The sequence below is a fragment of the Sebastes fasciatus genome, chromosome 9 (assembly GCF_043250625.1).
Source record: "Sebastes fasciatus isolate fSebFas1 chromosome 9, fSebFas1.pri, whole genome shotgun sequence".
Classification (NCBI taxonomy): domain Eukaryota; kingdom Metazoa; phylum Chordata; class Actinopteri; order Perciformes; family Sebastidae; genus Sebastes; species Sebastes fasciatus.
The window spans coordinates 35517174-35544337 of record NC_133803.1 but is presented as its reverse complement, the minus strand read 5'-3'; the positions used below and the strand labels follow the sequence as shown (position 1 = coordinate 35544337).

Here is a 27164-nt window from a genome sequence, read left to right as displayed (position 1 = left end):
TGTGTGTATATATATATATATACAGTATATATATATATATACTGTATATATATATATATGTATATATATAAATGTGTGTATATCTATATACACACATATATATGTATGTGTATATGTATATATATATGTGTATATGTATATATATATACACATATATATATACATATATATGTGTATATATATATGTATATTGGTATATTGGTATATATGGTATATTGGTATATATTGGTATATTGGTATATATGGTATATATGGCATATTGGTATATTGGTATATATGGTATATATGGTATATATGGTATATATGGTATATTGGTATATTGGTATATATGGTATATTGGTATATTGGTATATATGGTATATTGGTATATTGGTATATTGGTATATATGGTATATATGGTATATTGGTATATTGGTATATATGGTATATTGGTATATTGGTATATATGGTATATTGGTATATTGGTATATTGGTATATATGGTATATATGGTATATATGGTATATTGGTATATTGGTATATATGGTATATATGGTATATATGGTATATATGGTATATATGGTATATTGGTATATTGGTATATTTGTATATATGGTATATATGGTATATATGGTATATTGGTATATTGGTATATATGGTTACGGTACAAGAATGTATCATGTGACCGTTTAGTGCTAATTAGCATGCTAACGAGCTAAGCTAAGACGGTAACATTGTACCGTGTTAGCTTAGCCACTGTGAGCGTGATATAGCTAGCCTCTCTTCTGCTAGCTTCTAAAAGTTCCCGCACATTTGTCATCATCATCCAATCACAGCGCTCCAACAAACCAACCGCGGTCATCATCCAATCACAGGGCTCCAACAAACCAACCGCGGTCATCATCCAATCACAGCGCTCCAACAAACCAACCGCGGTCATCATCCAATCACAGCGCTCCAACAAACCAACCGCGGTCATCATCCAATCACAGCGCTCCAACAAACCAACCGCGGTCATCATCCAATCACAGGGCTCCAACAAACCAACCGCGGTCATCATCCAATCACAGCGCTCCAACAAACCAACCGCGGTCATCATCCAATCACAGCGCTCCAACAAACCAACCGCGGTCATCATCCAATCACAGCGCTCCAACAAACCAACCGCGGTCATCATCCAATCACAGCGCTCCAACAAACCAACCGCGGTCATCATCCAATCACAGCGCTCCAACAAACCAACCGCGGTCATCATCCAATCACAGCGCTCCAACAAACCGCGGGAGAATTAAACTAACCGGCGGTGAAGGAGGAGAAACGCCGGCTTTATCCAGATTTATCCAGCTCTATCTAAGGCCGACTGACTGGTCGACGGTACCGTGAGTATCCGGTTTATATTAATGTAAATAATCTCATATTTCTGAACTGTTATTTTGGTTATTTTAGTTATTTTAGTTATTTTGGTTATTTTAGTTATTTTAGTTATTTTGGTTATTTTGGTTATTATAGTTATTTTAGTTATTTTAGTTATTTTGGTTATTTTAGTTATTTTAGTTATTATAGTTATTTTAGTTATTTTGGTTATTTTAGTTATTTTAGTTATTATAGTTATTTTAGTTATTATAGTTATTATAGTTATTTTAGTTATTATAGTTATTTTAGTTATTTTAGTTATTTTGGTTATTTTAGTTATTTTAGTTATTATAGTTATTTTAGTTATTATAGTTATTATAGTTATTTTAGTTATTATAGTTATTTTAGTTATTTTAGTTATTATAGTTATTTTAGTTATTTTAGTTATTTTGATTATTTTAGTTATTATAGTTATTTTAGTTATTTTAGTTATTATAGTTATTTTAGTTATTTTAGTTATTTTGGTTATTTTAGTTATTTGAGTTATTATAGTTATTTTAGTTATTTTAGTTATTATAGTTATTTTAGTTATTTTAGTTATTATAGTTATTTTAGTTATTTTGGTTATTTTAGTTATTTTAGTTATTATAGTTATTTTAGTTATTTTAGTTATTATAGTTATTTTAGTTATTTTAGTTATTTTGGTTATTTTGGTTATTTTAGTTATTTTAGTTATTTTAGTTATTATAGTTATTTTAGTTATTTTAGTTATTTTAGTTATTATAGTTATTATAGTTATTTTAGTTATTTTAGTTATTATAGTTATTTTAGTTATTTTAGTTATTATAGTTATTTTAGTTATTTTGGTTATTTTGGTTATTTTAGTTATTTTAGTTATTATAGTTATTTTAGTTATTTTAGTTATTTTAGTTATTATAGTTATTTTAGTTATTATAGTTATTTTAGTTATTTTGGTTATTTTAGTTATTTTAGTTATTTTAGTTATTTTGGTTATTTTAGTTATTATAGTTATTTTAGTTATTTTAGTTATTATAGTTATTTTAGTTATTTTAGTTATTTTAGTTATTTTGGTTATTTTAGTTATTTTAGTTATTATAGTTATTTTGGTTATTTTAGTTATTTTAGTTATTTTGGTTATTTTAGTTATTTTAGTTATTATAGTTATTTTAGTTATTTTAGTTATTTTGGTTATTTTAGTTATTTTAGTTATTTTGGTTATTTTGGTTATTTTGGTTATTTTAGTTATTTTAGTTATTTTAGTTATTATAGTTATTTTAGTTATTTTGGTTATTTTAGTTATTTTAGTTATTATAGTTATTTTAGTTATTATAGTTATTTTAGTTATTTTAGTTATTTTGGTTATTTTGGTTATTTTAGTTATTTTAGTTATTATAGTTATTTTAGTTATTTTAGTTATTTTGGTTATTTTAGTTATTTTAGTTATTATAGTTATTTTAGTTATTTTAGTTATTATAGTTATTTTAGTTATTTTAGTTATTTTGGTTATTTTAGTTATTTTAGTTATTATAGTTATTTTAGTTATTTTAGTTATTATAGTTATTTTAGTTATTTTAGTTATTTTAGTTATTATAGTTATTTTAGTTATTTTGGTTATTTTAGTTATTTTAGTTATTATAGTTATTTTGGTTATTTTGGTTATTTTAGTTATTTTAGTTATTATAGTTATTTTAGTTATTTTAGTTATTATAGTTATTTTAGTTATTTTAGTTATTTTAGTTATTTTGGTTATTTTAGTTATTTTAGTTATTATAGTTATTTTAGTTATTTTAGTTATTATAGTTATTTTAGTTATTTTGGTTATTTTGGTTATTTTAGTTATTTTAGTTATTTTGGTTATTTTGGTTATTTTAGTTATTTTTGTTATTTTGGTTATTTTAGTTATTATAGTTATTTTAGTTATTTTAGTTATTTTGGTTATTTTAGTTATTTTAGTTATTATAGTTATTTTAGTTATTTTAGTTATTATAGTTATTTTAGTTATTTTAGTTATTTTGGTTATTTTAGTTATTTTAGTTATTATAGTTATTTTAGTTATTTTAGTTATTTTAGTTATTATAGTTATTTTAGTTATTTTAGTTATTATAGTTATTTTGGTTATTTTGGTTATTTTAGTTATTTTAGTTATTTTGGTTATTTTAGTTATTATAGTTATTTTAGTTATTTTAGTTATTATAGTTATTTTAGTTATTTTAGTTATTTTAGTTATTTTGGTTATTTTAGTTATTTTGGTTATTTTGGTTATTTTGGTTATTTTAGTTATTTTAGTTATTTTGGTTATTTTGGTTATTTTAGTTATTTTAGTTATTATAGTTATTTTAGTTATTTTAGTTATTTTGGTTATTTTAGTTATTTTAGTTATTTTGGTTATTTTGGTTATTTTGGTTATTTTGGTTATTTTAGTTATTTTAGTTATTATAGTTATTTTAGTTATTTTGGTTATTTTGGTTATTTTAGTTATTATAGTTATTTTAGTTATTTTAGTTATTATAGTTATTTTAGTTATTTTGGTTATTTTAGTTATTTTAGTTATTATAGTTATTTTAGTTATTTTGGTTATTTTAGTTATTTTAGTTATTATAGTTATTTTAGTTATTTTAGTTATTATAGTTATTTTGGTTATTTTGGTTATTTTGGTTATTTTGGTTATTTTAGTTATTTTAGTTATTTTGGTTATTTTAGTTATTTTAGTTATTTTAGTTATTTTGGTTATTTTAGTTATTTTAGTTATTATAGTTATTTTAGTTATTTTAGTTATTTTAGTTATTATAGTTATTTTAGTTATTATAGTTATTTTAGTTATTTTAGTTATTTTGGTTATTTTAGTTATTTTAGTTATTTTAGTTATTTTAGTTATTATAGTTATTATAGTTATTTTAGTTATTATAGTTATTTTAGTTATTTTAGTTATTATAGTTATTTTAGTTATTTTAGTTATTATAGTTATTTTAGTTATTTTAGTTATTATAGTTATTTTAGTTATTTTAGTTATTATAGTTATTTTAGTTATTTTAGTTATTATAGTTATTTTAGTTATTTTAGTTATTATAGTTATTATAGTTATTTTAGTTATTATAGTTATTTTAGTTATTTTAGTTATTATAGTTATTATAGTTATTTTAGTTATTTTAGTTATTTTAGTTATTATAGTTATTTTAGTTATTATAGTTATTATAGTTATTTTAGTTATTATAGTTATTATAGTTATTATAGTTATTTTGGTTATTTTGGTTATTTTGGTTATTTTAGTTATTTTAGTTATTTTAGTTATTATAGTTATTATAGTTATTATAGTTATTATAGTTATTTTAGTTATTTTAGTTATTATAGTTATTTTAGTTATTATAGTTATTATAGTTATTATAGTTATTTTAGTTATTTTAGTTATTTTGGTTATTTTGGTTATTTTGGTTATTTTAGTTATTTTAGTTATTATAGTTATTTTAGTTATTTTAGTTATTATAGTTATTTTAGTTATTATAGTTATTTTAGTTATTATAGTTATTTTAGTTATTTTGGTTATTTTGGTTATTTTGGTTATTTTAGTTATTTTAGTTATTTTAGTTATTATAGTTATTATAGTTATTTTAGTTATTATAGTTATTTTAGTTATTTTAGTTATTATAGTTATTTTAGTTATTTTAGTTATTATAGTTATTTTAGTTATTTTAGTTATTATAGTTATTATAGTTATTTTAGTTATTATAGTTATTTTAGTTATTTTAGTTATTTTAGTTATTATAGTTATTTTAGTTATTTTAGTTATTTTAGTTATTTTAGTTATTATAGTTATTTTAGTTATTATAGTTATTTTAGTTATTATAGTTATTTTAGTTATTTTAGTTATTTTAGTTATTATAGTTATTTTAGTTATTTTAGTTATTATAGTTATTATAGTTATTTTAGTTATTATAGTTATTTTAGTTATTTTAGTTATTTTAGTTATTTTAGTTATTATAGTTATTTTAGTTATTATAGTTATTTTAGTTATTTTAGTTATTTTAGTTATTATAGTTATTTTAGTTATTATAGTTATTTTAGTTATTTTAGTTATTATAGTTATTTTAGTTATTATAGTTATTTTAGTTATTTTAGTTATTTTAGTTATTTTGGTTATTTTGGTTATTTTAGTTATTTTAGTTATTTTAGTTATTTTAGTTATTATAGTTATTTTAGTTATTTTAGTTATTATAGTTATTTTAGTTATTTTAGTTATTATAGTTATTTTAGTTATTTTAGTTATTATAGTTATTATAGTTATTTTAGTTATTTTAGTTATTATAGTTATTTTAGTTATTTTAGTTATTTTAGTTATTTTGGTTATTTTAGTTATTTTAGTTATTTTAGTTATTATAGTTATTTTAGTTATTTTAGTTATTTTAGTTATTTTAGTTATTATAGTTATTTTAGTTATTTTAGTTATTATAGTTATTTTAGTTATTTTAGTTATTTTAGTTATTTTGGTTATTTTAGTTATTTTAGTTATTTTAGTTATTATAGTTATTTTAGTTATTATAGTTATTATAGTTATTTTAGTTATTTTGGTTATTTTAGTTATTTTAGTTATTTTAGTTATTTTAGTTATTATAGTTATTTTAGTTATTTTAGTTATTATAGTTATTTTAGTTATTTTAGTTATTATAGTTATTTTAGTTATTTTAGTTATTATAGTTATTTTAGTTATTTTAGTTATTTTAGTTATTTTGGTTATTTTAGTTATTTTAGTTATTTTAGTTATTATAGTTATTTTAGTTATTATAGTTATTTTAGTTATTTTAGTTATTATAGTTATTTTAGTTATTTTAGTTATTATAGTTATTTTAGTTATTTTAGTTATTATAGTTATTTTAGTTATTTTAGTTATTTTAGTTATTTTGGTTATTTTAGTTATTTTAGTTATTTTAGTTATTTTAGTTATTATAGTTATTTTAGTTATTTTAGTTATTTTAGTTATTTTGGTTATTTTAGTTATTTTAGTTATTATAGTTATTTTAGTTATTTTAGTTATTATAGTTATTTTAGTTATTATAGTTATTATAGTTATTTTAGTTATTTTAGTTATTATAGTTATTTTAGTTATTTTAGTTATTTTAGTTATTTTGGTTATTTTAGTTATTTTAGTTATTTTGGTTATTTTAGTTATTTTAGTTATTTTAGTTATTATAGTTATTTTAGTTATTTTAGTTATTTTAGTTATTTTAGTTATTATAGTTATTATAGTTATTATAGTTATTTTAGTTATTTTAGTTATTATAGTTATTTTAGTTATTATAGTTATTTTAGTTATTTTAGTTATTATAGTTATTTTAGTTATTATAGTTATTTTAGTTATTTTAGTTATTTTAGTTATTATAGTTATTTTAGTTATTTTAGTTATTTTAGTTATTTTAGTTATTTTAGTTATTATAGTTATTTTAGTTATTATAGTTATTTTAGTTATTTTAGTTATTTTAGTTATTTTGGTTATTTTAGTTATTTTAGTTATTTTAGTTATTTTAGTTATTATAGTTATTTTAGTTATTATAGTTATTTTAGTTATTTTAGTTATTTTAGTTATTATAGTTATTTTAGTTATTTTAGTTATTTTAGTTATTTTGGTTATTTTAGTTATTTTAGTTATTATAGTTATTTTAGTTATTTTAGTTATTATAGTTATTTTAGTTATTATAGTTATTATAGTTATTTTAGTTATTTTAGTTATTATAGTTATTTTAGTTATTTTAGTTATTTTAGTTATTTTGGTTATTTTAGTTATTTTAGTTATTTTGGTTATTTTAGTTATTTTAGTTATTTTAGTTATTATAGTTATTTTAGTTATTTTAGTTATTTTAGTTATTTTAGTTATTATAGTTATTATAGTTATTATAGTTATTTTAGTTATTTTAGTTATTATAGTTATTTTAGTTATTATAGTTATTTTAGTTATTTTAGTTATTATAGTTATTTTAGTTATTATAGTTATTTTAGTTATTTTAGTTATTTTAGTTATTATAGTTATTATAGTTATTTTAGTTATTTTAGTTATTTTAGTTATTTTAGTTATTATAGTTATTATAGTTATTTTAGTTATTTTAGTTATTATAGTTATTTTAGTTATTATAGTTATTTTAGTTATTTTAGTTATTTTAGTTATTATAGTTATTTTAGTTATTTTAGTTATTTTGGTTATTTTAGTTATTTTAGTTATTTTAGTTATTATAGTTATTTTAGTTATTTTAGTTATTATAGTTATTTTAGTTATTTTAGTTATTATAGTTATTTTAGTTATTATAGTTATTTTAGTTATTTTAGTTATTTTAGTTATTATAGTTATTTTAGTTATTTTAGTTATTTCTACTTTGACTTCCTGCAGTGTGTTTGTTTGTGACGGATCCGCGGTAAAACCCGGAGCGGAGTATTCAGGTGTATCTCTCTTTCTGTGGCTGTGTACTGGGCTGGACTGGACTGGAATAGACTGGACTGGATTAGAGTGCACTGGATTGGACTGTTTTGGGTTGTGGGTAAAACAAAGTGGACTCCCTGCAGAGTGGACTGAACTCTGAACTCTGAACTCTGAACTCTGAGGGACTAACACATCAGATTAAATGCTCTTATTAGACGCTGAGGTGAGTTGTGATCTACTTGTTGTAGCAGTGATATATATTTCATTGCTACAGTACTGGGTGTCTGCTTTATTGTTTAGTACAGTTTAACTTAGGGGTGTCTGAAGTTTAGTGTGTTCAGGTAGAGTGAAGATGTCTCTGTTCGGAGCAGACTGTACACCGCTCTATACAGTTTACTGTCTATACAGCCCATTGGTGGTCAAACTATACAAACAAAGCGAACTTACAGAGACTTCAAGTTGCATATAATGATGCAATGAGAATATTACTGAAAAGACCGAGATGTTGCACTGCAAACATCGGTCTTAAGAAATCTCATGTTCTAATTGATATGCCGTCTAAATGACTCTGAGAATGACGTCGTCTTGCGGTTGTCTAACATCAGATTTAGCACTACACGGTACCAATCACAGCCGTGGAGCCATTGGTATAGTTCTTTATATGTAAGGTATGTATGTATAGATTTATATTTTTAATCTCTTTTAATCATGACTTTTTATTGTGCTTCTTGTATTATATGTAATGTCTTGTTTTTTTTATCTCGACCTTAAGTCTGCAATAAAGTTTGAGTTGAATTGAATATACCAGTATTGACAATAACCACATACTTGTCCTCAAAAAATAAAGCGGGGGTCCTCCCAGAAAACATTAGAGTTTTAGAGACTTTGTTTTCTGCAATCTGGTGACTTATAAAGAATGAAAATAACTAAATAACATGTTCACTGCAACAGCATTGCTTTGTTAAAAAGGCCTACTTTTAATTTTTAATCCTCAGGAAAGAAAACTGAATAATTGGCCCCTCTGGCGTGAACTTGTGTGAATCTCTGGTATAAACTAGGCTCATATTCATCAGTTTTCATTCATTCATCACCACTGATGTGCATCTCAAACTGCACCGCGGTGTCACGAACGCCTCTCCTCCGCTGGGAAAAGACATTTGGTGTAACTCTATTTCCGTCCGGGTGGAACCAGACGGGCTTATAGACGCCGTACAGCGCCAGAAACAGGTTGAGATAACAAAAAGGTGTGAAAAACGTGCCATAAATCTGGAGAAATACGGGAGGATTGTGAACCCGGGAGGGAACCGGCAGAGGGCGAGGAAATTTGCGATTAATCAACATTAACTATTTGAATCATTTGACAGCCCTAGTAATAATATAATGATCTGCATATATCTACCAGAAGGACAACATTTACCACTTCATGGATGCTTTAGTCTTAAGTGCCTCTCAGTACTACGAGTGCACACAGTTTTAACATGTAAGGGTCCACAGCGCTGTATAACAGGAATGGGCCCCTTTAACTCTGCAGCTCTCTCACCTAAATGGGACCACACACACACTTATGTAAAGCCACACAGCTCTGCACAGTTATCACCAGTTACATAACACTCGCTGTGTCACGCTGTGTGATCCTGTAGCCGAGGGCTGGAAAATTACATCTATAGGCCGAGAAAGCAATAATGGGAAATGGCTGAGGTTCAGCGGTGAATTTATTACGCTGGTTGCAGATTAGCATTCCCCTGAGGCGGCGCTGAGGAAGAGAGGAGGCACAGCGTGTTGCCTCTGAGGAAGCACAACCAAAATAACATCAAGTCACATCACGTCAAAATGTGTTTGCTTTGGAGGCAATAAAGGACAAACATGCATAATCCTTGAACAAATCATGCTAATCCACATCAGGACTCAAACCTTTCCTTCATATTACGTCAAACAGCTGCTGCCTAACTCTTCTTTTAATTTATTCAAATGTCTATAATGTTTTGTGAACAGTTTTTTTCACTTATGTTTGATTGAAAGACAACTTATAATTATAATAATAATTATATATATATTTTTGTTTGCTGGATAATAAATGTAACAAATACTTCCTGACCATGATCCTGATATATTTGACTTCAGGACATCTCTGACTACATACATGCTGAAAATCAATCACTTTTACTGGATTCATTTAGAGATTTTTCAAAATAAAGTCCGTAGAAGTGTAAGATTCAACTTTTTATTCATAGTCTAGTGTTAAAAAAGTTAACAGAAATCGCAATTATTCATAATATTGAATTGCAATCGGCACCCAGGTATCGTGATAGCATGGAATCAGGAGATAGGTGTATCGTCCCGGCCCTGTTACCTACCCAACGGACCGTTAACAGAATAGTTGAATATTCGGGTCCGGCGCTTTGACTGTATTGTTGAGTGTCCTCTCCACTCACCTTGGGGTTGACTATAATCTCCAGGTCCATCGCCTTCTGCTCCTGCAGCCTCTTGATAGCAGCCAGAGAGATCCACAGGTTGTTGGTGTTGAAGATCTTGAACTTGGAAACAGATTTGAATTCGTCCACGTGGGCTTTGGGCACCTGGGCGATCTCCAGCAGACGCAGTTTTCCTTCGTACTGGATCAGCGTGCCGCCCTGAAACACCAGTCATCTGTTTTACAACATGTGATGGACGGACTCCAAAGGTGCAATATAGTTTTTATAATGCCACTGCATGGTATTAATAATACAGTTTGGTTGGTGTTAGTCATTTTCCACCCTGCTAGAACTAAAAGCAAAGCAACCTCCTCCTCCACGTACCTTGACGTCAGCGCGCGTCTTGTCCGTCACCTCCATGATGAACTCGCAGCGCTTGCCGTTGGGCTGGCTGACCAGGTGGTGCAGGATGTGCAGGTCGACGGTGGCTCCCAGGTTGTCGATGTTGGACACGAAGATGTACTCCTTTCCCTGCGCGATCAGCTGGTCCAGCAGGCCCGAGTTGTAGAAGCTGGCATAGATGTCGCCGTGTCCCGGAGGGTACCAGCCTTCTGCGCTTTGACCCGTCCTGCTCAAGTTGGTGGACACGGGGAGGAGGGACTCTTTGTTGACGCGAGGGTACCTGGATAGAAAATAACAAGATCAGACGTCGTGTTTTTATACCACTCCCCACCCCCCCGCGACAACGTAGTCGGGGGTATATAGCGCTCCGCGTGTCCTTTCGTCCTTCCGTCCGTCCGTTGCCCAACATTTTTAAACTCTGAAACTATTTAACTTAGGAACTTAAACTTTGGTATGATGGTTGACAGATTGGTCTAGTTGTGCCTTTTGAGTGGGTTATCTAGCTAGCTGTCATACCAGTTTGTGGAGAAAAGTAAAAAAAAAAATCCCCCCAAAATATCCAAAAAATGGCCGAAAAATGTGCTTAAAATTGTCTAGAAATAGTTGAAAAAATGTCTGGAAAAGCCAGAGATAAAGTAGAAAACATGTCCAAATGAAAATCTGAAAAAGGTCCAAAACATGTAAAATAAAATAATTAAAAAAAAATACAAAATTGCTGAAATTGTCTACAAAAAAGTTTAAAAAAAAATCAGAAAAAAGTCCAAAAATGTCTGTAAAAGTCAGAAATTAAGTAAAATACACGTCCAAATGAAAATCTGAAAAAGGTCCAAAAAATGTAAAAAAATTAAATAAAAAAAAGTCTGGAAAATGTCTGAAAAATATCCAAAAATATCTGAAAAAAAAATTATTAAAAAAATGTGGTAAAATTGTTTACAAAAAAGTTGAAAAATTCCCCCAAAAAGTCTGAAAAAAGTTAAAAAAAAAAAAGTCTGAAAAAATGCCCCAAATGTCTGGAAAAGTCAGAAATTAAGTAAAATACACATCCAAATGAAAAACCTGAAAAAGGTCCAAAAAATGTAAAAAAGAAAGAAAGAAAGAAAGTTAGAAAAATGTCAGAAAAATGCGAAAGAAAGGCAGAAAAATGTCCCAAAAAAGTCAGTAATTGTGGTTGTGGAGCTTTTTATCTCTAAAAAGGCAGATGTGATTATTAGTTTATAAACAAACATTCAGCTGGACGATAACTCAATATCATAATGTATTTGTCTGTTCACCATATGGTAGTGGGTGGGGTCATTTCACATCAGGACGTGTGCATATATGAGGAATTTGTCTCTGGACTCTATCTGTTCTATCTGCTGAATGTTCCACTCTGCTCACCAGCTAGTTGTAAAATAAAGACCAGACGAACTGATTAACAGCAGAGGTGTAAATCTCAGTCTGCACATGTTAAAGAGATAAACGGAGATTAACGGCACAAAGACCAAACGCTTTGTTTGAGATCTCTTTGTTCCACATCATCTGAGTTAAAGCCGTGGAAACTCAGTGACTGAGTAACATGCCAAGTGCCATGTGAATTCCTTCTTCTCGTATCACTGCAGGACTTCAAACAGCACCGTCAGGGAGCAAAGTTTTAAAGGTGAGGCAACGAGCCAGAGAGCCCGGCGTGGCTGTGAGCATCAAGGTGATCAAAGTGTCTGTCAGAGGGATCTGCTTCAGGTTGACTTAACAAACCTCGTCATGTTTCTGGCAGTTAGTCAGGATATTACAGATGGTCAGGGGAGAGGAGCGGAGGTCCAGCTGATGATTCAGATGACTGCTTCTGATATGAGCTCATAGACTTCAAAGGTTTTATGTCCGATATGTAGATAACGTTAAAATGATCGAGGTCGTGTCCACATGACCCGGGAACATTTTGTTATGTTTTTCCCTTTCTTGGATCCAGAATGTGCCGAAGAAGGAACAGTTCCTTCCAGGGTACAAAATGAACATTACGTCTTATCAAAGAATCAGTTTCAGTACCAGGAACCGCTGAGATGTTCACTGATCTCAGCAGTCAATTTTCTTTTCCTCATGCCTCCTCTTTAAAGGTCCCATATTGTAAAAAAAAGTGAGATTTCCATTTCTTTTATATCATGAAGCAGGTTTAAGTGATATATAAATACTGTGAAACTATCAAAACGCTCAATCCACAGAGAAACACCCACAGCCCGTATTCAGAAACTCTGCTTTTGAAACAAGCCGTCAGGATTTTTGCCCATTTGTGATGTCACAAATACAGTATACAATATTTAGACCCATTTCACAGTTTTAAAACGTAAACATACTAAATGTGACGAGAGGTTAACGTCACGCTGCCGTAAAGTGGTATCGGTGCCGTTGTATCGGACCCGTTTTTGCGAGTACGAGTACATGAGCACAGTATCGGACCCGATACCCGATACTAGTATCGGTATCAGTGTATCCCTAATCCCAAATGTTTCCAATGATTTTGAAACAGAGAAATCTGTAATTTGAATGAAGGTAACGGTCCGTTTCATCTGGTCGCCTGTCAGTGGCGTCATATCTCCTTTAGTGCTTCAGCGTCGTGGTTTGCTCGGTCACTCAGCATGTACTTGGCGTGTTGTTAGCGTGTTGGTTTGCTCGGTCACTCAGCATGTACTTGGCGTGTTGTTAGCGTGTTGGTTTGCTCGGTCACTCAGCATGTACTTGGCGTGTTGTTAGCGTGTTGGTTTGCTCGGTCACTCAGCATGTACTTGGCGTGTTGTTAGCGTGTTGGCTCACCTGCTCTGGTTGAAGGTGTGTATCTTGACGCGGTGGTGTGTGTACTTCTGCAGGATCTTCTTGGTGTCTTCGTCCGTGTTGAAGGAGTTCATGAGGACCAGCGGCACGTCTGTGTTGTACGTCTTATTCAGGTGCTGTTCAGGGACAATCAGAAAAACAAACATTCAGCTTCATTTACCCAGCGGAGACGGACTGAGAGAGTTTATAACGTCCTGTAGAGTTACAGTTAGATCTTTATGTGACCAGATGGGCTGCTGCTGTAATGCTATTGATGTGTTACTGTAAGGAAATACAACATGGGACGGTGTACAGATATAATAATAATGACTTGATATATAGATGGTTAATTTAATCTATAATAATACACCATAATGTATTAGTTGATTTATATTTTGTATTAATAATCTCAATCTGTAAAGTAAAATAACACGTAAAATTACTATTTATAATATTACGACTTTATTCTTAAACTTCTGACTTCATTCTCGTAATATTACAACTTTTTTTCTCATAAAGTTATGTCTTTATTCTCATATTACGACTTTTTTTCACGCTAAACGCTCAATATGTGATGAAGTCTTCCGGAGAACAACAGCCCGATAACAGACGATAACTTATTTAATTAAGTGTGTGATTAGAATGAAAACAAAAGGAGGGAAATAACACCTGAGGAGAGATTCAAACCAAGATAAGAGGAAATTAAAGTCGATGTGAGGAAGTTGCTAAAGAGTTGAGTTTCCAGCCTGTGACAGAGAACCAGGAACGATTAGTAATCTTAGTTTCCTTTAATAACCAGGAACGATTAGTAATCTTAGTTTCCTTTAATAACCAGGATGGGTGTCGGCTGGCCGCCTGCTTTATGTAAACCAACATAACCAATACAACATCTACAAGAGTTAAACCAACCTCCCCACACCTTTCTGTGACGGTACTTCAGGATGTCAAAGACCTTTAGAAAACTCCTCCCAGCGCTCACACACACATCATAATGCAAACTAATTAAAAACACCAGTGTGTAGTCAGTGGGTGTGTGGAGAGGCAGGAGGACAGGAGAGGAAACAACCAGAGCTATTCATCTACAGGAAACACGTAATAAGTTATTATGAAACTATTATTACGGCCCTGTTTCCCAGAGTAGACGTGTTTCTTTTAAACGGTTGAATTTAACCCTCTGAGACCCGCGATCAGACTTAACTGTCTTTCAGAGGCTCTAGTAGGTTCAGGTTCGTAATATTACCACTTTCTTTTCTCATAAACTTCTGATTTTATTCTCATTAAATTACTACTTTATTCTCGTAATATTACGACTTTTTTTCTTCAGTCTCCCACAGCGTCTCCTCTCAGTGTTTCCTCTCAGCGTTCAGGTCCATAATAAATCTGCATGAGGGGCGTTGTCTCACAGGAGAGCCGGTGAGGGGTCTGTGGTCGGGGGTCGGGGGTCGGGGGTTGGTGTGTTTATGGGATCCATTTTCTCTCGTTGTAAATGGGCCGATTCAGTCAGGAGGTAATCTGAGCAGACCTGAGCAGTAAATGGAGAGCAGTGACTCGGACACAGGGAGCAGTGTGTGCTGCGAGGAGAGGAGAGCGGCGTCCCAGGAGGCCGTTATGAAACGCACACAAACACCACCCCCCCATATAAACTCAATTACACAGCACTGTACACACCAACGCTCTGCATCTTTATAGAGAGGCAAAGTCCCTCCGTGGACCAATGGAGAGAGACAATTCTCCTTAACATCTGTAAACACCTTTTACCACTTGAGAAATGATAAAAAATAAATGATCAATAATCCCTCCAAAAAACTGCATGTGATGATCATAAAGTGTGCATGTCTGTAAAGGGGAGACTCGTGGGTACCCATAGAACCCATTTACATTCACTGATCTGGAGGTCAGAGGTCAAGGGACCCCTTTGAACATTTTTCCTCGCTAAAATTTTGCTTAAGTTTGGAGTGTTTTTAACCTCCTTTTTGTACTGTTTTCGGACATGTTTTGGAAAATTTCCTGACAAATTTTTGGACTTTTTTTCCAGACCTTTTTTTTTTTTTTACTTTTTTCGATAATTTATTGGACTTTTCTTTGACATTTTTTGGACATTTTCAGATATTTTTAGACTTTTAAGTGGGCATGTCTGTAAAGGGGAGACTCGTGGGTACCTATATAACCCATTTACATTCACTGATCTGGAGGTCAGAGGTCAAGGGACCCCTTTGAACATGGACATGACAGTTTTTCCTCTCCAACATTTAGTTTAAGTTTGGAGTGTTATTTAGACTCCTTCATGACCAGCTAGTCTGACATGATACCAGTATCTTCACTCTGAACCTGCTACTGCCTCTGAAAGACAGTAAAGCGGGTCTGGATCGGGTCTCAGAGGGTTAATATGTGATTCTTTATTTAATGAATCACTCGTACTGCTGATGAAGGCAATAAGTATGTATTTTATGTCTTGATGTACGATCCGGCACAAATAACCACAACCCCCCTTCAGTCAGCACACAGCCTTTTTCCTGCCAAACCCACAGACCTGCACACGCAAACAGATCCTCTTTCACTACAACCCCCCAAAAAATGCACGTCTCTCCCATGGCGCCTCCGATACATAAAGTCATAGCAGCTTCAGAGCCTGCAGGATGATTCACATAGAAAAGGAAGCAGTCATATGCTTGTAATTTTGTGAATATAAGAAAACCAGAGGAGGGAGGGGGGGGGGGGGTTCCTCTGAATCCTCTTTCTTTCAGTACTTTTCCATCTCGGGGTAATAAACAAAAGCCTCCTCTCTGAGAGACACACACTACTCAAACATCTCTACAACAGAGTATTACATCAGACAATCACTTCCTGCTCCCGCGCTCCACCTATTCTGACATCACAGACACATCACGTGTGCTGGCATGGCAGCCGGCTGAGTGAGGCAACACCACCTTTTACTGTAACTGTCCATCTGCTGCCAAACCTGATGATGTGTAGGAGGATGTCTGCCAGATGTGGTTGTGAGAGAAAAGAGAAACTAACCGACGGACTGTGAAGAGTTCAAATTAAAGCTTTTATCCACAGATGGATGAACGGGCCGAGGAGGGACGTCTCATGATAGAAAAACATTCAAAACAACCAACTAAAGAAACATTAAGTGGTGGACACACTGCCCGCTATTTTATAGAATAGAAGGCGAGCCGCTCGTGTCTCAGCAGCAACAGACAGTGAAGGTGATCTATTGACAGTATATTATCATCATATCAGCTACATAATACAGTTTACATGTCTGGACATCTGTAGAATATGTCACAGACAGTGAAAGTGATCTAGTGACTGTATATTAACTTCATACCAGCAAGACTTTACTGCAGTTTCGAGGTTGTTACGGAGATGAAAAAAAGTAAAGACTTATTTTTAAATCAACACTTCCTGCTTTCATTTCAAAATAAAAGCCCTAAAGCGGGTTTTCTTTGCACAGAATTCCTTCATTTGTTAACACGAGGCTTTTATTCTGAAATACGTGCCGGACAGTGATGTGGAACAAGCAGTGACTTGGAAAGCATCATAAATGAATATAGTACGGAGTTTTTTTTGTGGATTATTACTATTATTTACTAATTACCACACGTTACTGAACCTTTCTCTGTCTAAAGTAAATATAAATTATATTTATCATGAAGTTAAATGGCCATTAAAAGGCAAACTCTATGTAGAAAGAAAGTGCTGACAGCAGCAGCAGAAACACAGCTGACAGGCAGCTGACACGCTGCCAACTCGAGTCTAGTGTGAACACCAGACTCCTGCATCACGCAGCCACCACGCGACGCAGCCGCCATGCGCTCCTGACGTTGGTAGTGTGCCCACCACTTTAGACAGTCAGGGTTTAGGAGTCACGGCTGCCTGAACGTATCCATCATTTCTTCTACAATAAAGATCCATAAAGAGTTTATTTGGTTCTTATGTCTGAATTAAATTCATGTTTTCTCCAGTGAGGTTTGGTGACAGAAGGGAATATCTACTCTAAACCCAGCGTATGATCCTCCACCGACTCCTACATGGAAGTCTTGTAGAGGCAGACCTGCTGTGTTTCCAGATTATTGATATGGTGGCTTATATTATTATTTATTTTATTATTTTATATGGTTATTGTATCAAATAAGTGATAATATTAGCCGAAATAGGGAACCTCTGCTGCAATAAAAAGCTCACGAGTGAAGACATCTTTCAAAATGCCTGATGGCAACCTTCAACATGATGTCATTTTACATATAAATCCTTCTAATCTCCAAGGCTCTTCTTAAAGTGTAGCACTGATATGTTTCCGTACCTCTATCTGCTGCACGGTGAGGTCCAGGAAGGTGTTCTCGTTGCGGACACTGATCAGGCTCTTGGGGCCCTTACATCCCATGCTGGTGCCCAGGCCTCCGTTCAGCTTCACCACCACCAGCTTGTTCAGGCAGTCGGCCACGTTGTCCGGCAGTCCTCGGCCAGCGATCTTATCGTAGGGCTGGATCTGGAGGGAGAGGGAGAACAGAGAATTCAGAGAAACCAACAACTCTACTCTTATACTCTAAACTGCACTTCCTGTCAATCAACAGTGTTTATGGTCATTTGATGTAGGGATGCACCGATACCACTTTATTCAGACCGAGTACAAGTACTTCCATTTGGGTTCTCTCTGATACCGAGTACCGATACGAGTACTTCTCTGTGTCTAAAGAGCCTCGTTAACAGCCAGCTGGAGGATGTGAGCGACACACGGCAGGCTGGGGATCCCCGCATACGAGGCGGTGCGCCGCCACCGGCTCTAGGTCGGCTTGGAAAGGCTCGGGGAGAAGGTGCTTCACAGGGCCGTGGCCAAAGCGTCACCGGGGCGGACTGTCCTCAGGGCGCGGCTCAGCCCACGTAAAAGGCGCCAGGGGTCTGCGGCGATGTCGGAAACCCACCCGACCCGTCTTGAAACACGGACCAAGGAGTCTTAACGTACCCGCGCGCCAGCCAAGGTGGGATCCCGACACCACCGGCCCGTCTCGGCCGCACCGTCGGGGAGGTGGAGCGTGAGCGTGCGATAAGACCCGAAAGATGTTGACGAGAGGTTAACGTCACGCTGCCGTAAAGTGGTATCGGTGCCGTTGTATCGGAGCCGTTTTGCGAGTACATGAGCAAAGTATCGGACCCGATACCTGATACTGGTATCGTATCGGTGCATCCCTAGTTTGATGTCTACATTTCTTGGATTTTAATGCTTATTGCATTAGTCATGTTTTTTACCAGGAAACCCCAAAGAAGAAGAAGAAGAAGAAGAATGGTGCAGATAATTAATTACGAGGGCTTAATGCACAACACGGCTGTTTCAGAGTTTCAGAGTCTTCAGCACTTCTGCTGGCGAGGCTGCAGAACCCACAGTATGGTGTGTTACCGGGTCAACACTAGAGCTCACACATCTCTTATTCACACATCATTTATCAACTCTATCAATCTGCCACAGAGCAGGAAGGATATGAAAGGAGGAAACAACAGAACTATTAACATTTCTTTTAAACCAGGGACACCGGTTTGATTAGATTCACAGGAAGGTCGTCTTCAACTTAAAAGTAAAACAGTAGCAAGATGCGTTGATTTCCCGCTCGCTGTCCTCGTGTTTATCCTCAAGTTTCATTCAGCTTCACTGAATTTCATTCTTTCGGTTAAATGTTAAAAAGCAGAAGCATCCAGGAAGAAGTTACAACGGCTTTCTGTTGTTAGGAAGTGGGTCAGTGTGTATTGTAATTTCATATTCTGATTTCTGTTAACCTTTTTACAACTAGACCATGAAGGGAACAAGTTGAATCTGACACTTCTAGAGACTTGAACTTTGTAAAATCTCTCAGCATGTCTGTAGTCAGAGACGTCCTGAAGTCAAATATATCAGGATCAGGAAGTATTTATTATCCAGCAACCCAAAACTCAAAGAATGAAGACGTTTCCCTCACAGATTAGTGGTATTTTCTTTTTAATTTATAATGTTTTATACTTCTGGTGAATATAATCCATCAATCTTATTTCCATAGATGTATTTTGTATATATAGTTCCCTTTGTTAACACCTTATTTTGAAAAGCGGACCTAGTCCCACTTGTCTACTTCCTTTAACTTCTCCAAGGTGGTCTCTAGCTCTCCCGTCAGCTCCGTTCTCTTTATCCATCCATGTTCAGCTCCATCGGGGCCGTTTCAATGCAGAGAACATAATGTCAGTATCTGGGTGCTCTACAGTCGTAGCGTCGGCCCGTTTGACCACGGAGACGAGAGCGACATATTTCGGACATATTTCGGCATTTTTTTCTGCCTTTTTCTGACACATTTCAGCTTTTTCTGACTTTTTTCAGCCTTCGTTCTGATTTATTTTCGGACACATTTTGGCCTTTTTTAGAAGTTAGCATGCAGCTTTAGCTCTGCTCTGTCTAGCTCTGCTTTTCCTGTCAATGTGTGAAATCCAAAGTGTTTCCATCCTTTACTGGATGTGTAGTGTTTACCACGCTGGATTTAACATGGGAGGGTGCAGGTCGTATCCACGACGACCCTCCAACGTTTTAGACTCTCTGAGGTTTATTTTGGTTGACGGATACGGAACGAATATGACGTCACGTTACTCAGACTACCACAATAAAAGCGTCCTTCTACCTCCACATAGACTCAGATGAAGCAAATAAACCAATTCTGGCATTAAAACATCTATTTAGAATTTTCCCCCGCCTCTATGAGTTTGCCTTCACTCTTAAAATATAAATAAATGTGTCAGTGATTGTGTGCGTGATGATGGTGTGTATGTGTTAGGAAGTGAAAAAGGTCAGGAGGTCATCCTGTGTCCTTTCCGCCGTCACCAATCAGTGACAGCAGAAACACAGCAGACGTCCTGATGGAAACAGACGGTCTCTCCTCTGATCACCACGGAGGACAAACGATGTTTCATGGTCGAAAGATGTAAAATGTGTTAACTGACCTTTTTCCACCAAAGTTAGCGTGTAAATGTGAGTTTTTAAACACGGGAAAACACGCTAAAAATAGGCGATAGACTCCTTTCCCATTGTGAGTAGATTAGTGTGCACTTCTGTGTTTTTTCTGGTCATGAACACGCTGGAAAACAGGGTTAGTAAAATACCTGTTATTTAGTTGGTGATTGTTGGAACAGTGGAAAGACGAACAAAGACGGTTTTGATGAGTTTAATTTTGTTTACGGATCGATGACCGGTGCTCTTCCTTGGGGCTTTATACATCTATGCTATGGACTCATTGGTGGTTTTCAGTCCATAATGGCGGCAGCACTACCGCAGCGCCATCTAGTAGCTGGACTTTCGCCTCTTTGCTTCTCGACTCTCTGACTACACCGGTGGCTGACTCAGATCCCTGCAGGTACTGGTAAATAGTATAGGAAGGAATGTGTGAGGAAAATGTTTTTCAGCTGGGATCCCCATCCTACCCCTGCACCCCCGCAGTTCAACAGCTTCCACTACCAGATGTTCAGAGGGGGGGAGGGTTGCTACTGCAACACAACACTCAGCGGCCTGCAGGGAACTCCTCTATGACCACACAGCTGGATCCTAATCATCATTATTATTATTATGAGCCATCACTTCCACTCCTGTCTACTCCGTATTTACTATCTACTCTCTCTGACTGACGGAGGGAGGGAGCTCCACGTTTAACAGCCCAGCCGGGGATTATAGTTTTGACTCAGATGCAGCAGCCCTCATAGTAAGCAGCAGCGGGGTGCAGTAGGAGATAGTTAAGATGTTTGTGTGTGTGACAGGTATTTTAAAGATTTGCCTATTACTGTCAGGAGGAGGAGGAGTGGATTAACCTGCTCTGTGAGTTTCAGGGGAGACTTGTTCTCATTCCTGTAATAATCTGAGATCTTTATGCTGTAAATGAACGCCTGTCTGCTCAAAATACTGTTTACAGAGCTGACGGTGAAACAGGTGAAACAAACAGCAGACTGCATGTACGCAGAGGACCATGTTTAATATGAAACTTCTCCCAGCATCCATCCTGTCAATCTATTCAAATATGAATTAATCGCACCATTTTGTATCTGTTCAAAATGTCCCTTAAAGGGAGATGTGTCAGTACAGACTACATGCCGTAATGTGACACGCCAAAAACAAGAACAGCGTGTTTATCACACGCTTTTGTCTCGCTCATTATCGTGTCATTCATACGCATTTTAGTGCGACTGGGCTGTAATTCATCAGGTTACAGCACCGAGTGCCTCGATGGTACGATGCAAGTCTTAGTGGCTGCAGGAGAAGTTTTACTGTCTTTAGTAGAATTATTACAGGAAGGACACCAAGTCTTCCCTGAGACGTACAGAGCAGGTAAATCCACTCTTCCTGCCAGGTATACAACTTAATTACAAACCGGTCGCACTAAAATGCGTATTAATGACACGATAATGAGCGAGACAAAAGCGTGTGATTAAAACTGCTGTTCTTGCTTTTGGCGTGTCACATGTACGGCGTGTAGTCTATACTGACTGTGATGTAAATGCATCCACGTGAAGACGCTCAAAAGAGCCCTGATGGAGGGTGAGAGGGGGGGGCTGGACGGGTCCAACAAACACAGGACTTTCAACCAGGAGGCCGCTGTTTGTTTTGGATGTTACCAAGTCACACGTTTTTTTTTGTGATGTTTGTCAGGTGTTTTCCGTGCTTAGGGTACGTTGTTTCCGTACGTATTTTACTTTCACGTACTTACTTTCAGTCCCAACGTGATGTTTTTCCTAAACAAATAAAATGCCAAAAGATCTACCAATTAATTAGTGATGCACCGATACCAGACCGAGTACAAGTACTTACATTCGAGTATTCTCCGATACCGAGTACCGATACGAGTACTTCTCTGTGTCTAAAGAGCCTCGTTAACAGCCAGCTGGAGGGTGTGAGCGACACACGGCAGGCTGGGGAGTCCCGTATACGCGGCGGTGCGCCGCCACCGGCTCTAGGACGGCTTGGAAAGGCTCGGGGTGAAGGTGCTTCCCGGGGCCGTGGACAAAGTGTCACCGGGGCGGACTGTCCTCAGTGCGCCCCGACCGCGTCGTGCCCCCAGGGCGGGGCTCGGCCCACGTAAAAGGCGCCATGTGGGGTCCGCGGCGATGTCGGCAACCCACCCGACCCGTCTTGAAACACAGACCAAGGAGTGTAATGCACACACTAGTCAGAGGGTGCAAGCAAAACCCGTGGAGCAATGAAAGTGAGGGCCGGCAAGCGACGGCTGAGGAGGGATACCGGCCCAGCGGGGTCGAATGATGGTGACGAGAGGTTAACGTCACGCTGCCGTAAAGTGTAATCGGAGCCGTTTTGCGAGTACGAGTACATGAGCACAGCATCGGACCCGATACCCGACACCCGATACCCGATACTGGTATCGGTTCATCCCTACAATGAACCATTGCTGCGTCATGTCAGCCTGTCCTCTCTACTATAGCTGCAGTAGTGAGTCTTTATAGACCAACAAGCCTCTGAAATATGAATTTGTTTGGGGGAGGATTGTGAATCCAGCGTCTGTCTGTGGTTGTTAAAATGTTTCGTTTATTTTTCTTTACTCTCACTCTCTGAGACAGGATGCTGCCAGATGATGCATCTTCCCCTCACTTCTCTCTCTCATTACTGTCCTTTTCTGTTTCACTTAATGTTCCCTGTTTCAACACTTTCCTCTCCAACGCTCTAACCTCCTCTCTTTATGTAACTCTCTCTCCCTCCATCTTTCCCATCTCCATCTTTAATCTTCTCCATCTCTCTCCAGCTTCTGTAAAAGTAAATGAGGTGTCTCAGAATTGGGGAGTGATGCAGTTACTCTTCTCTCGCTCCAGCCTGAGGAGGAGAAGACAGATCCGGCTTTGTGTTGGTGTGTTTGGTGACGGCGTCCGGTGCCAGACGAGCAAACTGAGGACGGTTTGTCAGCGTTCAGTGAGACAGAACCAAACATGGCCGACAAACGGCAGGCAGAGCAACATCTCTGGCACCAAACCGGCTGAACCGGTGAGATTTCTCTGGAAAGACTATTTGGACCACATGTTATATTTTCCCAACAGGAAGTGGAAACATCCTGCAAAGTGTTGCTTGTTTTAACCGGCCGTGTGGACAACTGGGAATGTCAGGAATTTCAGGTTTCCTCCGTTGAGCACACCTTAGAGAAGTATACAGTAGTTCATGTGTGTTGCAGCAGCGCAACGTGCACAACGGCTGTGTGAAAGTAAATATAGATCAGTTTCATTTTCACCTTTTCAGGCCTCTGAAAATCCTTCAAATTTAAACAATCTGAGAGGGAAAAACATGTTTTAGTTGCGGTTCATTGTTGATATTAAAGATACAAGCAGACAAATCAAAAAGGTTCTTTTAAAAAGTCAATAGAGAAGATGAATCTTAGCACAGTGGAAACTCCACACGGGCCTTTAGACACATGGTTCTTATGTGTGAGCTTCTGTCACATGACATTTAATGATATATAATGTTATGTTAAATGCTCCCATATGAAAACCATTTCATGTCCGTGAAGGAAGGAGTTTTAATAAGTGACTCTGTTGTCGGGGTATTAAATCACGAGACGACACTAACTGATGCAAGCTGACGTCAAACAATGTGCATCATATCTGGATGCAACATGCTCTCATGTTTGCAATCTCATGTTAACAATTCGCTGTTCTCAATTATCTTGTGAGTCATACTTCAAAAAATACATGAGGATGAACTGATTCAGACCGTTGGAGTGAGACACACTGATGTTTTCAACACAAAGTCACAGCAGAAGAAGAACTAGAACTTTCTCAGGGATTGAAACCAACACTCATGTTGCTCTGTTTACTCGCTGGTTATTCTGCTCTGTTTACTCGCTGGTTATTCTGCTCTGTTTACTCGCTGGTTATTCTGCTCTGTTTACTCGCTGGTTATTCTGGTCCGTTTACTCGCTGGTTATTCTGCTCTGTTTACTCGCTGGTTATTCTGCTCTGTTTACTCGCTGGTTATTCTGCTCTGTTTACTCGCTGGTTATTCTGGTCTGTTTACTCGCTGGTTATTCTGCTCTGTTTACTCGCTGGTTATTCTGGTCTGTTTACTCGCTGGTTATTCTGCTCCGTTTACTCGCTGGTTATTCTGGTCTGTTTACTCGCTGGTTATTCTGCTCTGTTTACTCGCTGGTTATTCTGGTCCGTTTACTCGCTGGTTATTCTGCTCCGTTTACTCGCTGGTTATTCTGCTCCGTTTACTCGCTGGTTATTCTGCTCCGTTTACTCGCTGGTTATTCTGGTCTGTTTACTCGCTGGTTATTCTGCTCCGTTTACTCGCTGGTTATTCTGGTCTGTTTACTCGCTGGTTATTCTGCTCCGTTTACTCGCTGGTTATTCTGGTCTGTTTACTCGCTGGTTATTCTGGTCCGTTTACTCGCTGGTTATTCTGGTCTGTTTACTCGCTGGTTATTCTGCTCTGTTTACTCGCTGGTTATTCTGGTCTGTTTACTCGCTGGTTATTCTGCTCCGTTTACTCGCTGGTTATTCTGGTCTGTTTACTCGCTGGTTATTCTGCTCCGTTTACTCGCTGGTTATTCTGCTCCGTTTACTCGCTGGTTATTCTGCTCCGTTTACTCGCTGGTTATTCTGCTCCGTTTACTCGCTGGTTATTCTGCTCTGTTTACTCGCTGGTTATTCTGCTCTGTTTACTCGCTGGTTATTCTGCTCTGTTTACTCGCTGGTTATTCTGCTCCGTTTACTCGCTGGTTATTCTGCTCCGTTTACTCGCTGGTTATTCTGCTCCGTTTACTCGCTGGTTATTCTGCTCTGTTTACTCGCTGGTTATTCTGGTCTGTTTACTCGCTGGTTATTCTGGTCTGTTTACTCGCTGGTTATTCTGCTCCGTTTACTCGCTGGTTATTCTGCTCTGTTTACTCGCTGGTTATTCTGCTCTGTTTACTCGCTGGTTATTCTGCTCCGTTTACTCGCTGGTTATTCTGGTCTGTTTACTCGCTGGTTATTCTGGTCTGTTTACTCGCTGGTTATTCTGGTCTGTTTACTCGCTGGTTATTCTGCTCCGTTTACTCGCTGGTTATTCTGCTCCGTTTACTCGCTGGTTATTCTGGTCTGTTTACTCGCTGGTTATTCTGCTCCGTTTACTCGCTGGTTATTCTGCTCCGTTTACTCGCTGGTTATTCTGGTCTGTTTACTCGCTGGTTATTCTGCTCTGTTTACTCGCTGGTTATTCTGCTCCGTTTACTCGCTGGTTATTCTGCTCCGTTTACTCGCTGGTTATTCTGCTCCGTTTACTCGCTGGTTATTCTGGTCTGTTTACTCGCTGGTTATTCTGCTCCGTTTACTCGCTGGTTATTCTGGTCTGTTTACTCGCTGGTTATTCTGCTCCGTTTACTCGCTGGTTATTCTGGTCTGTTTACTCGCTGGTTATTCTGGTCTGTTTACTCGCTGGTTATTCTGGTCTGTTTACTCGCTGGTTATTCTGCTCCGTTTACTCGCTGGTTATTCTGCTCCGTTTACTCGCTGGTTATTCTGGTCCGTTTACTCGCTGGTTATTCTGGTCCGTTTACTCGCTGGTTATTCTGCTCCGTTTACTCGCTGGTTATTCTGGTCCGTTTACTCGCTGGTTATTCTGCTCCGTTTACTCGCTGGTTATTCTGCTCCGTTTACTCGCTGGTTATTCTGGTCTGTTTACTCGCTGGTTATTCTGCTCTGTTTACTCGCTGGTTATTCTGCTCCGTTTACTCGCTGGTTATTCTGCTCTGTTTACTCGCTGGTTATTCTGCTCCGTTTACTCGCTGGTTATTCTGCTCCGTTTACTCGCTGGTTATTCTGGTCCGTTTACTCGCTGGTTATTCTGCTCCGTTTACTCGCTGGTTATTCTGGTCTGTTTACTCGCTGGTTATTCTGCTCCGTTTACTCGCTGGTTATTCTGCTCTGTTTACTCGCTGGTTATTCTGCTCCGTTTACTCGCTGGTTATTCTGCTCCGTTTACTCGCTGGTTATTCTGGTCCGTTTACTCGCTGGTTATTCTGCTCCGTTTACTCGCTGGTTATTCTGGTCTGTTTACTCGCTGGTTATTCTGCTCCGTTTACTCGCTGGTTATTCTGGTCCGTTTACTCGCTGGTTATTCTGCTCTGTTTACTCGCTGGTTATTCTGGTCTGTTTACTCGCTGGTTATTCTGGTCCGTTTACTCGCTGGTTATTCTGGTCCGTTTACTCGCTGGTTATTCTGGTCTGTTTACTCGCTGGTTATTCTGGTCCGTTTACTCGCTGGTTATTCTGGTCTGTTTACTCGCTGGTTATTCTGGTCTGTTTACTCGCTGGTTATTCTGCTCTGTTTACTCGCTGGTTATTCTGCTCCGTTTACTCGCTGGTTATTCTGGTCTGTTTACTCGCTGGTTATTCTGCTCCGTTTACTCGCTGGTTATTCTGGTCTGTTTACTCGCTGGTTATTCTGCTCCGTTTACTCGCTGGTTATTCTGCTCTGTTTACTCGCTGGTTATTCTGCTCTGTTTACTCGCTGGTTATTCTGCTCCGTTTACTCGCTGGTTATTCTGCTCTGTTTACTCGCTGGTTATTCTGCTCTGTTTACTCGCTGGTTATTCTGCTCCGTTTACTCGCTGGTTATTCTGCTCTGTTTACTCGCTGGTTATTCTGGCTATTCTCTAGCGCTGCCTCCCGACGGCTCAACATCTTTACCGACACTTAACGCTGCGTCCAGACTTTAAAGTTCATACATAACATAACAAACTGAAGCGTCCCCTCGTGACCCAAAACTAAAGGAAAAGCAAAAATGAGCTCCCCTTTTTTTTTTTTTTTCTGGGTGAAAGAGAACAAGGAAATCCTGGA

At 36.0% G+C, this 27164-nt stretch overlaps 2 protein-coding genes across 5 annotated transcripts in view; one reads left to right on the top strand and one right to left on the bottom strand.

Annotated features, from left to right (window-relative positions):
- The window catches only part of ugp2b (UDP-glucose pyrophosphorylase 2b), a 45183-nt gene that overhangs the window by 6603 nt on the left and 11416 nt on the right, over positions 1 to 27164 (bottom strand). For all 3 annotated transcript variants that reach the window (XM_074647457.1, XM_074647458.1, XM_074647456.1), the window contains 4 exons: positions 17650 to 17835; positions 13347 to 13480; positions 10548 to 10845; positions 10185 to 10382 (listed from right to left, as the gene is read on the bottom strand). In XM_074647457.1, coding sequence (XP_074503558.1) covers positions 10185 to 10382; positions 10548 to 10845; positions 13347 to 13480; positions 17650 to 17835 — 816 coding nt within the window. The remainder of the gene's footprint in view (positions 1 to 10184; positions 10383 to 10547; positions 10846 to 13346; positions 13481 to 17649; positions 17836 to 27164) is intronic.
- wdpcp (WD repeat containing planar cell polarity effector) overlaps positions 1277 to 27164 on the top strand; it is a 177348-nt gene continuing 151460 nt past the window's right edge. The window contains exon 1 of one of the 2 annotated variants that reach the window (XM_074647447.1): positions 1277 to 1357. The gene's annotated coding sequence lies outside the window, so the exon portion shown is untranslated. The remainder of the gene's footprint in view (positions 1358 to 27164) is intronic. The other variant, XM_074647450.1, reaches the window with a different exon arrangement.